Source organism: Macaca mulatta, chromosome 4 (genome assembly GCF_049350105.2).
Source record: "Macaca mulatta isolate MMU2019108-1 chromosome 4, T2T-MMU8v2.0, whole genome shotgun sequence".
NCBI lineage: Eukaryota > Metazoa > Chordata > Mammalia > Primates > Cercopithecidae > Macaca > Macaca mulatta.
The window spans coordinates 76,153,597-76,167,144 of record NC_133409.1 but is presented as its reverse complement, the minus strand read 5'-3'; the positions used below and the strand labels follow the sequence as shown (position 1 = coordinate 76,167,144).

The 13,548-nt window shown below is 42.1% G+C and overlaps 1 protein-coding gene and 2 pseudogenes across 1 annotated transcript in view; all 3 read left to right on the top strand.

Moving 5' to 3' along the window:
• The window catches only part of TMEM242 (transmembrane protein 242), a 32,958-nt gene extending 21,148 nt beyond the window's left edge, over window positions 1–11,810 (top strand). The window contains exon 4 of the mRNA XM_015137063.3: window positions 11,304–11,810. Coding sequence (XP_014992549.1) covers window positions 11,304–11,402 — 99 coding nt within the window. The 3' untranslated portion in view covers window positions 11,403–11,810. The remainder of the gene's footprint in view (window positions 1–11,303) is intronic.
• LOC106998069 (L-lactate dehydrogenase A-like 6B) lies at window positions 848–2,046 on the top strand (annotated as a pseudogene).
• Window positions 11,811–13,211: 1,401 nt separating the features above from the next.
• On the top strand, window positions 13,212–13,303 carry LOC114677920 (small nucleolar RNA U13; annotated as a pseudogene).
• The last annotated feature ends 245 nt before the right edge of the window (window positions 13,304–13,548 follow it).

The following is a 13,548-nucleotide window of genomic DNA, read 5'->3' as shown; positions in this document are numbered from 1 at the left end:
CTGATGCCACATTGTACTAGATCATTTATTTCACTACTTTGGTCAATAATCTGGTTTATGCATTGGTTGAAATTTGCCATTTTAAGGACATTTAAGAGATATCCTCATTTTAATTGAGGGCTACATTGCCAACTTTCTACCTGAGAAGTCGTTTTTCTTCGGGACGCACAATCAAAGGCTTTCCTCTGGCATGAGAAAGGAATAGCATTCTCGCCTGGTGAGTTTTTAGTGATGGAATGACTCCCAGCCGGCCCCTAACCTGCTCAATCTCCTGCTGACTGTCCCAGTGTGGGTCCTGGCCGGGACTGGCATCAAGGCAGTGGGATCCTTTATAAATAGGCCTCCAGCGCCATACACCAGATAGCAGGAACCCACTTCTGGGACACTGGGAGATGGTGCAGGCAGCCACCCATACGCAAAGCACAGCGCCCTATCCTTCCCGGCAGGGTCATGGTTCAGAAGATGTAACCTGATTTTCATCTGTAGTTAATAGAAGCATTTTTTCCTTGGCATTCGTGCTAAAAATAGAAAACTAGTAATTTCAGGGATCTGGGTTAACCTCTTAAGCATGTCAGCTATCGATGAGAATACTCTTTGTAAAACTAACTCCAGAAATCACTTGCTAAAGAAGCAGCCCTTCACCGCCTTAGTCTGAGCACCCACGGAAAGCGTGTGTTGGAGGCGCTGGCAAGGCCCGCGCAGACGCAGTAGAGGGCCAGGGAGCGGGTCATGCGCACCCACCACAGAGGGCTGAAGGTGCTGCTAACGGCTCTCTTGGTGTTGCAATGTCCTGGTCAGCAGGTTTTTTTCCATTCTCTCCCTCCACTTCTTGAGTGAGCAGCCATGAGTTGGACTGTGCCTGTTATGTGGGCCAGAGAGTGAATGAGTTCAGCAGGAGCAAATTTCCTGTGCCTGGGGATGGCCCTGTGACCCCGTCAGGCACCGTGCGTGCCGCTCAAGGGCATCTGGCTCTTCACCCCTGTGAGCAACATGGCGACTGTGAAGAGTGAGCTTACTGAGCACTTCACTTCCGAGGAGCGCGTTCATCGCAGTAAGGTCTCCATCACAGGAACTGGATCGGTGGGCATGGCCTGCGCTATCAGCATCTTATTAAAAGGCTTGAGTGATGAACTTGCCCTTGTGGATCCTGATGAAGGCAAACTGAAGGGTGAGACGGTGGATCTTCAACATGGCAGCCCTTTCATGAAAATGCCAAGTATTGTTTGTAGCAAAGATTACCTTGTCACAGCAAACTCTAGCCTAGTGATTATCACAGCAGGAGCACGCCAAGAAAAGGGAGAAACGCGCCTTAATTTAGTCCAGTGAAATGTGGCCATCTTCAAGTTAATAATTTCCGGTATTGTCTAGTACAGCCCCCTCTGCAAGCTGATTATTGTTTCCAATACAGTGGATGTCTTAACTTATGTAGCCTGGAAGTTGAGTGCATTTCCCAAAAACCGTGTTATTGGAAACGGCTGTAATCTGGATACTGCTCGTTTTCGTTTCTTGATTGGATAAAAGCTCAGTATCCACTCTGAAAGCTGCCGCGGATGGATCCTCAGAGAGCACGGAGACTCAAGTGTGTGTGTGTGGAGTGGAGTGAACATAGCTGGTATCCCTTTGAAGGATCTAAACTCTGATATAGGAACCGATAAAGATCCTGAGCAGTGGAAAAATGTCCACAAAGAAGTGATTGCTAGTGCCTATGAGATTATTAAAATGAATACTTCTTGGACCATTGGCCTATCTGTAGCTGATTTAACAGAAAGTATTTTGAAGAATCTTAGTAGAACACATCCAGTCTCCACCATCATTAAGGGTCTCTATGGAATAGATGAAGAAGTATTCCTCAGTATTCCTTGTATCCTGGGAGAGAATGGTATTACCAACCTTATAAAGATAAAGCTGACCCCTGAATAGAAGGCCCACCTGAAAGAGTGCAAAAACACATTGGGAAATTCAGAAGGAGCTGAAGCTTTAAAGTTGTCTAAAACTACCATTCTGAAATTATTGAAGAGATCATAGATACAGGATTATATATCAAAATTTTGAATAAACGTAAATTCCTAAAAGATGGAAATAGGAAGGTAGGTAGAGTGACTTTCCTATTTATTTAGTCCTCCAGCTCTTTTATTTAGCATCCAGGTGCTGGATGATACTTACTTACAATTCCTAAAGAAAGTGTTTTTGGTACCCCTGATGTAGCAGCACTTGCCTTGTTATATATGTAGTTGGCATTGGTTCCCAAAAAGTAGGATGTAAGTGTTTATTGTGTTCTAGAAATTCTGATTATTTTCATTAGATATATGCTATTTCTTCTTGCTGGCTTATACCTGTGTTCATTTATATGCTGTAAAAAAGTGGTAACTTCCTCTACAATGTAATAAAGGTATGTACATACAAGTTTTTTTTATAATGGATCCATCTTGAGACCGCCTTCATTTCCTCTGGGACAGACTTTCAGCTGGGTCGTTAAAAAGGCATGAAGTGGGGACTACAGCTGCATGTTGGGCATGTGTGTACATGTGCACATGCGTGTATGTGTGCACACCAGTAAAGCAGGATCATTCAGTTAAGATATGAAAATAGTGATCTGATGGTAGCTGTTATAAAATGTTTAATGCAATAATGCAGAAAGCTTTTAGAAAGAGGCTTGACAGTCAGAGGTGGTATAGTTACTGTTGTTTGTTCGGCAGGGAAAGGAAACTTCCCTAAATTTTGCAGTTACTCAAAGCTGGAGGCATCACGCTACTTGACTTCAAACTATACTACAAGGTTACAGTAACCAAAACAGCATGGTACTTGTACCAAAACAGAAATATAGACCAATGGAACAGAACAGAGCCCTCAGAAATAATACCACACATCTACAACCATCTGATCTTTGACAAACCTGACAAAAACAAGAAGTGGGGAAAGGATTCCCTACTTCATAAATGGTGCTGGGAAAACTGGCTAGCCATATGTAGAAAGCTGAAACTGGATCCCTTCCTTACACCTTATACAAAAATTAATTCAAGATGGATTAAAGACTTAAATGTTAGACCTAAAACCATAAAAACCCTAGAAGAAAACCTAGGCAATACCATTCAGGACATAGGCATAGGCAAGGACTTCATGTCTAAAACATTAAAAGCAATGACAACAAAAGCCAAAATTGACAAATGGGATCTAATTAAACTAAAGAGCTTCTGCACAGCAAAAGAAACTACCATCAGAGTGAACAGGCAACCTACAGAATGGGAGAAAATTTTTGCAATCTACTGATCTGACAAAGGGCTAATATCCAGAATCTACAAAGATTCTGGGCGAAGGATATGGACACTTCTCAAAAGAAGACATTTATGCAGCCCACATACACATGAAAAAATGCTCATCATCACTGGCCATGAGAGAAATGCAAATCAAAACCACAATGAGATACCATCTCACACCAGTTAGAATGGTGATCATTAAAAGTCAGGAAACAACAGGTGCTGGAGAGGATGTGGAGAAATAGGAACACTTTTACACTGTTGGTGGGACTGTAAACTAGTTCAACCATTGTGGAAGACAGTGTGGCGATTTCTCAAAGATCTAGAACTAGAGATACCATTTGACCCAGCCATCCCATTACTGGGTATATACCCAAAGGATTATAAATCATGCTGCTATAAAGACACATGCACACGTATGTTTATTGTGGCACTATTCGCAATAGCAAAGACTTGGAACCAACCCAAATGTCCATCAATGATAGACTGTAATCCCAGCACTCTGGGAGGCCTCGGCGGGCAGATCACGAGGTCAGGAGATCGAGACCATCCTGGCTAACACAGTGAAACCCCGTCTCTACTAAAAAATACAAAAAATTAGCTGGGCATGGTGGCGGGCGCCTGTAGTCCCAGCTAATCGGGAGGCTGAGGCAGGAGAATGGCGTGAACCCAGGAGGCAGAGCTTGCAGTGAGCCGAGATCGCGCCACTGCACTCCAGTCTGGGCGACAGAGCGAGACTCCTTCTCAAAAAAAAAAAAAAAAAGAAAAAGAAAATGTGGCACACATACACCATGGAATACTATGCAGCCATAAAAAAGGATGAGTTCATGTCCTTTGTAGGGACATGGATGAAGCTGGAAACCATCATTCTCAGTAAACTATTGCAAGGACAAAAAACCAAACACCGCATGTTCTCACTCATAGGTGGGAATTGAACAATGAGAACACTTGGACCCAGGAAGGGGAACATCACACACCGGGGCCTGTTGTGGGGTGGGGGGGAGCGGGGAAGGATAGCATTAGGAGATATACCTAATGTAAGTGATGGGTTAATGGGTGCAGCACACCAACATGGCACATGTATACATATGTAACAAACCTGCACGTTGTGCACATGTACCCTACAACTTAAATAAAAATTTAAAAAATGAAATACCAAGTCCAGAAATGTAGTCTCCTAAGCGTACTGGAGACGGTGCAGGTAAGCAGCAGGGCATCCCCATCTGCGTTCATTCTCCCGGCCTGGGTGTAGAAATCTGCTGACCTTTACTGCCTGTGGCTCTTTGTCAGCATGACCGAGTTCATGTGTTTAGACAGTTCAGAGATTTCCGCTGATTGCAAATCTCATTTTCCTCTGGGAAGTTGGCAGGGGAAATGGAGTGGGAAGTAGGTAGGAAAAGTAAGTCTGTTATGTATTCCCCACATCCAGAACATCTCTGCTGCTTACATAGGTTTATCCACTGAACCAAAGACTAGAAGGATATATACCAAATATTAATAATACTGTTTTTATTCTGGATGGTACAATAAGGGGTGATTTTAGTTTTCTTTCTTGTATTTTTCTATATTTCCCAAGTTTTCTATGTTAAACACATGCCACTGTTGTCATCAGAAATTTTTTTAAGTAAATGTTTTATTGAATTTGATGAGAAAAAAATTTTTACAGTTACTAAAAATAAAGCCTGACTGAGTGAAAATCATTTTAGAATTACTACTGCAAACCTGACCTGTTAGCACATTATTAAATCAAGAAGCACGTTAGAAATTGTTCTTCCTGGGCTGGATCTTAGCTTCAGAGTGGCCCTGGCTCTTAGAGGTTCCCGGGTTATTCCTGCTGTTCAGTTTATTTCATGTTTACAGAAAGCTTTTGCTTTTGAATTTGTGCCTTATTGTTAATTACTATCATAAAAATTGGCCATTTTGATGCCTATTTCAGGGATTGTATTTCTCAGAAAGTTACATGTTTGCTTTGTATTTTTAAATCAATTGACTTTACTACAGATTCTGGACTTTATGCATTGATACAGTGAAAGTTGGGGAGAAAGTAAAAATGTTTGTCTGACATTTACCTAAATGATAGTATTAGTAGCTTAGAAAATGGAACACTGAGATGTAAAAATTCACATTCGCTTTCCTAATGCAGCTGAATACTTAAATAATATGGTATGTTCAAATACATTTCATCTCAGGATCCATGTGGATAGCAACAAAACTAGTCAAAAGTGAAAATATCAGTATCTGCCCTCTAAACCAGGCCAGTCCTGCTTAGTTGAATTTTATCAAACAAGATGGTGATCCTCCAAAATACTGACCCTTTTCTACCCTGACCAGAACTCCCATACTGCTTTGTTGAAAACATCTAGAAATGTTGATTTCTCAGGAAGCAGTGTCATGTAATGGACTCACTGATGTGCTGGGCTCCTTGAAAGTGGGAAGAGTGGTGGTTCAGTTCTAGGCGGTTTTAAGAACTTTTGAGAGCTCAACTGTGGAATACCTGCACCCTCTTATCCAGCCTTTGAGTTTTTATTTGTGTTTTAGCCAAATATAGTGTACTATTATAGGGCATCAGAGCATGCCTTAAGTCTATTTTATAATTCTCTTCACCATCTTTGCCAGCTAGGGTAGGCTGGGTTATGCTGCAGTAAAAAATAGTCTCCAAGTCTGTGGCTTAAAATAACAAAGGTTTGTTTCTCACCTGTGTAAATCCCCCGTGGGCTTCAGCAGCTCTCTAGGAAAGCTATGCTTCGCATGCTGGCTCAGCACCTCAGATTGCTCTGATCTTTGGCACCACCATAGCAATACAGGTTTCCATTATTGCTATGGAAAGAGAGTTGAACCCCTGCGATGAAGTGCTCAGCCTGGGAGTGACACACATTCTTTTGCTCATATTTCATTAGCCAGAACTAGTCACATGATTACCTAACTTCAGGGAGGTGGGGAAGTATAACTGCCCTGTATGCAAAAATAGATGAGTACTGGCTATGCGTGAATGTATATCATACCATTCAAAATAAAATGGCCACCACTACAAGAGGCATATGTGCTTTTTATGTAATTTTTAGTGAAAGCTGGTAAATGGGTAGAATTACAGGGTACTTTGTCTTTCTAGGTCCCAGAATCAGAGAGGTCTGGGCATCAGCCAGGCAGTTGTACTCATAAGGCATGTCTCTGTGGGCAAGTTAACCTCTCTGACATTTGGTTTTTCATATGTAAAGTGGTGGTAATAATTTCTGCCATATGGAATTATGAAGATTAAATAATAGCCTAATGCTTTGTCCAGTACCTGACACGTAAGTGATCCGAAATGGCAGATATTTTTCCTGTTCAAGTAACATTTTTACAACCTAACTATACTTTTTAATCTCCTTTTTTACCAGTTTTATATAGTCTTATTCTGTTGTATTTTATGAAGAAGCTGAATTACCAGATTGTTGAAAATTACCATTGACTCTGTAATTATTGACATTATCCAAAGGTTTTTTCATCAGTAGATCCTATAGAACTGTCATCATTGTTGCCCCTAGCATTGAGGTCGGTAACAGTCCTGCACCAGCAAGCGAAGACATAGCTAAATTTGCCAGACAATAGCAAAAACATTTCAAACCTGAGAGCTTGTAATTCCAACAACTGTCTATTTATTGGAATTGATGCTTAAGGATTTTCTGAAATTAATTAAATTGGGGACGTAACCTGAGGCTTTTAAGTAATTTGTCAGCACACTGTGTATTAGACCAAATGTTTTCAAGTGTTTTTCCCCTACCGAGACATGCATGGTAAATGTGCAGAGTGTCCCCTGTGCATATTCAAGCAGTATACAGAGTAAACACATGGGCTGTGCGGTCGGATCTGCTCTTACCAGCCATGGCACTGAGCACTGAGCTTCCATCACCATATCTTTAAAGGAGGGATGATATTTGTCCCACTTGATTGTTGGGAGGGTTAAGTGAGAAATATGCCTGGCATACAGTAAGGACTTTCTAAGTGACATCAGTGGTTGACCTCACTCCTGGCCTGCTGGCTATATGACCCTTCAAGAAGCTATTGAACTGTGAATGAGAATAACATTATTAGAAGCATAATCCTGAATCTGTTTTAATATCTAAAAAGTCCATTATATCTACAGAACGTCCATATTTGTGACAAAATACTCGTAATACATTTTCCATTTGTCATGACACTCCATTTGAGCACTACTACCTCAGACAGTGGTACTTCCTGTGACTATTACAATGCAGCACTGTTGGACACTAAAGCACTGGGGCTTAGAAATGAGGATGGTGGGCCCATGGCACTGGGGTGTACCACTTATGTCTTAGACAGATGAGGATGGTGGGCCCATGGCACTGGGGAGTACCATTCATGTCTTGGTTTTGGTTTCTTTTGAGATGGAGTCTCACTCCGTGGCCCAGGCTGGAGTGCAGTGGCGTGCTTTTGGCTCAGTGCAACCTCCGCTTCCTGGGTTCAAGCAATTCTCCTGCCTCAGCTGGGACTAAAGGCATGCACCACCATGCCTGGCTAATTTTTGTATTTTTAGTAGAGACGGGATTTTACCACGTTGGCCAGGCTGATCTCGAACTCCTGGCCTCAAGTGATCCATCCGTCTAGGCCTCCCAAAGTGTTGGGATTACAGGCGTGAGCGACCACACCCCACTCATGTCTTAGTTTTTTGGAAAGCACCCCCTGGAGGTGTGCAGGGCACAACAGCACTGCTTGGAAGGGTAACCCTGTTATCCATAGCATAGGAAAATTTTCCCTGGTCAGAGGAAAAAAGAGAGAACTACAGTTTGGAAAATGCTTGGGAGTAAAACGGAGTTGCTGGATGGGTACTCTAGTTCCCAGCATAGCCCCTCACCAGACTTCTGGGGTACAGGGCAGAGGAACAGTTCTATGGCAGTAGCTGTGATTATCAAGGAATTCAGTACATTTACTTTATAACCAAATTTGCTTCAATGTACTCAACCCCTAAATCTTTCTTCAAGCACATCTTTAAAAAGGGAAATGTTCTGTTGTGTAGAGAATCTTGGTAAAACCAACACCTTTTCTGAACTGCATATCAGAAATTGATATAGGTGGAAACTATGTGAAGGTTTTCGTCTACTATCCATGTAATATGAACAGTATGCGCTGAAAAGCCTTCTGTAGAGCCCATTCTCTAAAACCACTTGAGGCCCTGTTTATATCTTAAATGTCTGAATTTCCATTTCCACAGCTGTAAACTTAGAGAACAGGGATAGATGGTACCCTTTACCCCTCTCCATTCCTTTCCATCATCTCAGATCTGTCTATTCCTAGTTAGTTACTTTGCAGATTTGAGTGCTTCTAGTGATTCAGTTGCCATGACCCTGGGCACGAGTAAATAATTTAATATTTGAGAAATTAGAGGAAAGAAAGCAATCAGGCCAAAAGGAGGAAACGAAAACGTAACCCTGCTGAAGGAGAGCAAAACGTAACTCTTGCTCTCCTCCCCTGGCCTCACCTGCATTTCCCAGCCTCTCCCTTGTCAGCAGCTGACCACGTTCCGGACCACTGGAAGGCAGACTGGTGAATGCTTTGGTTCATGTCTTGGCTGTCTGACATCCCATTTGAAAACTGTCATCCGGCTTAGTTGTAAAAGATGTTCAACCAGAAGAGTGAAGAGAAAGAACCAGGCAGCAAAGTGCCAACCCTGGCCAGAGAGATGTCTGTTTTTCAACTACAAAAGTCTATGCAAAGTTCCTCAGTGGGAGCGATAACAATGTTTTGGACAAAGCAATTAATTCTTTATGGAAGAGGGAGTGGGGGAGAGACATCCATGAGCTGTGTGTCTTCAAGATGAGTGTCTGGGTCCAGAACACTGAGATGGCTGGCACAGATACAGACAGTATATAATACAGAAGAAGACCTTCCGTATCTTCCAGTGACAGAATATGTAAGCTAAAATGATATATTGCTATAAAGTAATATACTTAACAGACATTCCATAATATTTATATTCATGTGAGCTTTGTTCTTGCAATACAGCACGCATATTTCGATAATACAGCAATGATAATAGCTAATGTATATTGAGCATTTTCCATGTGTTAGACGCTGTGCTTTATATGTATCATCTCCCTTAATCCTTAATTCTCACAACTCTTTAAGCAGGTAATTACTGTCTCCATTCTACATATGTGGAAACTATGGCTTAATAGAGTAAGCAGCTTTCCCAAGTGGTGGAGCTAGGATTTGAACAGAGTCCATGTTGTTGACAGCAGTGCTACAGTTTGCCACAGTGCTAGGAGTAAAGGCCTAGGATTTACAAGTCCCAAACCCCTGAATCTGGAAACAAGGTAAAGATTCAGCCTCAAATTGAAATAAATAAGCATCGATGTTAAAGAAATATTAGCCGATTCTCAAAATAACCACTCTAAGAAATGACTTGCATGTTGCAGATGAGTCCACGGTACTTCACAAACCTGATCAAGGCGATCTCTAACCTTAGGAATATATGACTGGCAGATGGCTGATGAGGAAAAATTGGAAGGCAGTGCTGTGGTGCTGCTGAAATATCTTTGTAGGAGGACCGTATAGATTAACCAGGATGAATCAGAGAGTGTATTACTAGTACTGTCCAGCGTAAAGATCACCTAACTTCCGTAAGTTAGTGTTCCCACCTTATGGGGTTGTAGACCTTAGGTGGACCCAGGTGTTCCAGGTAAACTGTAATACTGTGTGACACTGCATGTTAAGATCTCTTAGGCTGGGCGCGGTGGTGCACGCCTATGATCTCAGCACTTTGGGAGGCCGGAGTCAGAGGATTGCTTGAGTTCAGGAGTTTGAGACCAGCCTGGGCAACACAGCAAGACCCCATCTCTACCCAAAATGCAAAAGTTAGCACATGCCTGTAGTCCCAGCTACTTGGGGGTATTGAGGTGGGACGATCACTTGAGCCCGGGAGGTTGAGGCTGCAGTGAGCCATAATCGTGCCACTGCACTGCAGCCTGGGTGACAGAGTGAGACCCTGCCTCAAAAAAAAAAAAAAAATCTCTTGTTCCCTTGCTGTGACTCTTAGATTCCAAATCAACTTCTGCTTGTAAAACTCCTACCTAGATTTAAAACAAACAAATAAACATTGTCTGGCACATAAGAACATTCCAGTTTATCTACTATTCCTTGATTTATTCTTTGCTAAACTCCTACTAAATTTCTTCTCTCTGTCATTTCTCCCTGTGAAAATTCTAGCTTTGAATGACCTAATCATATTTATTTATTCAGATAGAAATCCCATCCTCGGCCGGGCGTGGTGGCTCACGCCTGTAATCCCAGCACTTTGGGAGGCCGAAGTGGGCGGATCACAAGGTTAGGAGATCAAGACCATCCTGGCTAACACAGTGAAACCCCATCTCTACTAAAAATACAAAAAATTAGCCAGGCATGGTGGTGGGCACCTGTAGTCCCAGCTACTCGGGAGGCTGAGGCAGGAGAATGGCATGAACCCGGGAGGCGGAGCTTGCAGTGAGCCAAGACCACGCCACTGCACTCCAGCCTGGACGACATAGCAAGACTCCGTCTCAAAAAAAAAAAAAAGAAAAAAAGAAATCCCATCCTCAACGGCATCTTTATATATGAAAGCCAACAATACACTCTTCTTCTGGGAGGGAATAATTATTATGGAGGGTTGACAGTTTAGGACATGTTGCCTTGCAGATTAAGAGTGGTTGGTTTGTTTGTTTTTAAAGAGATGGAGTCTTGCTGTGTTGCCCAGGCCGGATTAAAACTCCTGGGCTCAAGCAGTCTACCCACCTCAGCCTCCCGAGTAGCTGGGACTACAGGTGTGAGCCACCATGTCTAGCTAAGAGTGAAGTTTTATGTTATTTAATAATAAATTTATACTCAGAAGAAGAAAGGAAGTATACTTCTTTTTCTTTCAAGATACCTAGAATATATATAGTCCCTATCATTTATTAATGTTCCTTAGCTCTGTACCTGTGAGCGGTAAAGTACTAGTGAGTCAGGAAAGGCGCCATCTCTAATAGCTGTTTTCTCCTTCTTTTAATATTTGATAACTAATTATTTTTCTTCTTTTAGATGAAAGACTTTCGCAGTAAAATGCAATCAATATTTCCAACAATTCCCAAGAACTCCGAATCGGCTGTTGAGTGGGAGGAAACATTGAAATCCAAATGAGATGAACATGGATGAATTTCAAAATGCTTGTTATGGAAAGGGGTGGCTCCAGAGATACCATAACAGCAAAGGGACTGGGACTAATTTCTCTAGGAACATGGGCAGATTGCTGACTGAACCAGTGCACTGGATAGCATTCGGCCTTCTCATCACAGGAGAGTATGTGCGTGCGTGTTGGTGGAGGGTAAAGTTTCCCCAAAGTTATGAAGACTATTTAAAAATAGTAATTACAGGAATAACTTCCTTATATGGAGGGGATCCCACAGGAAATGATTCTGTTTGTAATAGTTGAACCAAGTTTCATACCTAAAAAAAGTTTATAATAAAAGTATGATAGGAAAATATAAAACAGACCCCCTGATAGCAATAGTACTGCAATGTGTCTTAATTAAAGGAGTTTTAAGAGCCTTTCTTGTCAGTATGTGACAGAACTTGGAAGTCTTATTCTGATTAGCCAGACTACAAAGTGACAGTCACCTGGTAAGTCCTGTGTGGTGGGAAGTGGGTGTGGCTCTCGTGTCCTCATGTGGTCTGTGATTTACAGCGAGCCCACGCATGCTAGTTTACCTGATGCCCTCTCATGAAGGCCCTATAAATTCTTATACTTAAAACAAAAAGCCAGTAATGAGTTGTGATCACCCAAAAAGGCACAGTTGGGGTAAAGTAATGATGATATCAGGGGTAAAAATATGTTTTTGAGAAGTTGGTCTGGATCTCTGAACATTGACAGTTTGTCATTTTGTCTCAGTTGTCAAAGTAAAAAGAGCCCAATTGTCGTCTGTCTTCAATTTTTTTTTTTTTTTTTTTTTTTGAGACAGAGTCTCGCTCTGTCGCCCAGGCTGGAGTGCAGTGGCACGATCTCGGCTCACTGCAAGCTCCGCCTCCTGGGTTCACGCCATTCTCCTGCCTCAGGCTCCCGTGTAGCTGGGACTACAGGCGCCTGCCACCTCGCCCGGCTAATTTTTTTTTGTATTTTTAGTAGAGACAGGGTTTCACCATGTTAGCCAGGATGGTCTTGATCTCCTGACCTCGTGATCTGCGCATCTCGGCCTCTCAAAGTGCTGAGATTACAAGCGTGAGCCACCACGCCCGGCCTGTCTTCAATATTTTTAACCAGAAAGTCATCTGAGTACTGAGTCCCAATGTAAAGTATTTGGTACCACCTCCCTAATGAAGCTGTTAGGGTAAATTCTATGTGCACACCCAACTCCCTCATGTCTTCCACAATCTCCTACAAAAAAACAGATGGAGAATAATGTCTTCATGCAATTATTTTTACTGCAATTGCATTTTAAAATATTTTCAAGGAGAGAAATACTTTAATATGTCAGTATGTCCAGAGAAATAACCTGTAGTTAAATATCAGTTGTGCAGTTTCTTCCTACTTGCCTAGGCTCTAATTAGCAATCAGGTTTAAGAAAGGACATTTGAAATTTCTGTTATCACGAAACCTTTTATTCTAAGGGAGATTTTTAAATGAAACGACAAGTACATAATGTAATACTTTTCTCTAGACCATGTTACCCTATTAAAATTGCTGTTTTGTTAATGAAACAGGTGTAATCAGCATCTGGAATTCATATGTAATCTGTTAAAAATCCAAGACGGAAAGGAAAGGATTGTGAAATTGGTCAGTGAATGCAGGTAGCAACAACTCTTCACCGGCCTTTCATTTGTAGTTAAATCTCCTCTGAGAAGAAATTTGTAGCCTTTGAATGAAACGAAGGAAAGGCCGGAGCTAAAGGAACAGGTTTTCATCCACACAATTAGTCTGAATCTAGGTCCCCTGAATAGAGTGGGCACTGCCTGATCCTTTTGTGCTTCATAAATGTGGGTTTCCAAGCTTGTGCATGAGATGGCCCTCAAACCTTGTTACAGCGGTGCACTTTACCCGTCTGATGTGGGGGGAGGAAAGAATGGGCACTACCTAAAACTGTTTACAGCTAGAATCTGGGTTTTATTTTTCGTAGATGGAGAATGCCTCGTGGTTTCTAAAGACCTCCACTGGGTGGAGAAAGGAGGCTTGCCCGCCTGTCTGGAGTGTTAAAAGGAGACATCATTGTTAACTGTGATTCTATTTAATGGATTCCTGCCTTGTAACCTCCCTAAGGGTGGGGACCCCTCTCAGGGCCTTGTAAACTGGTGT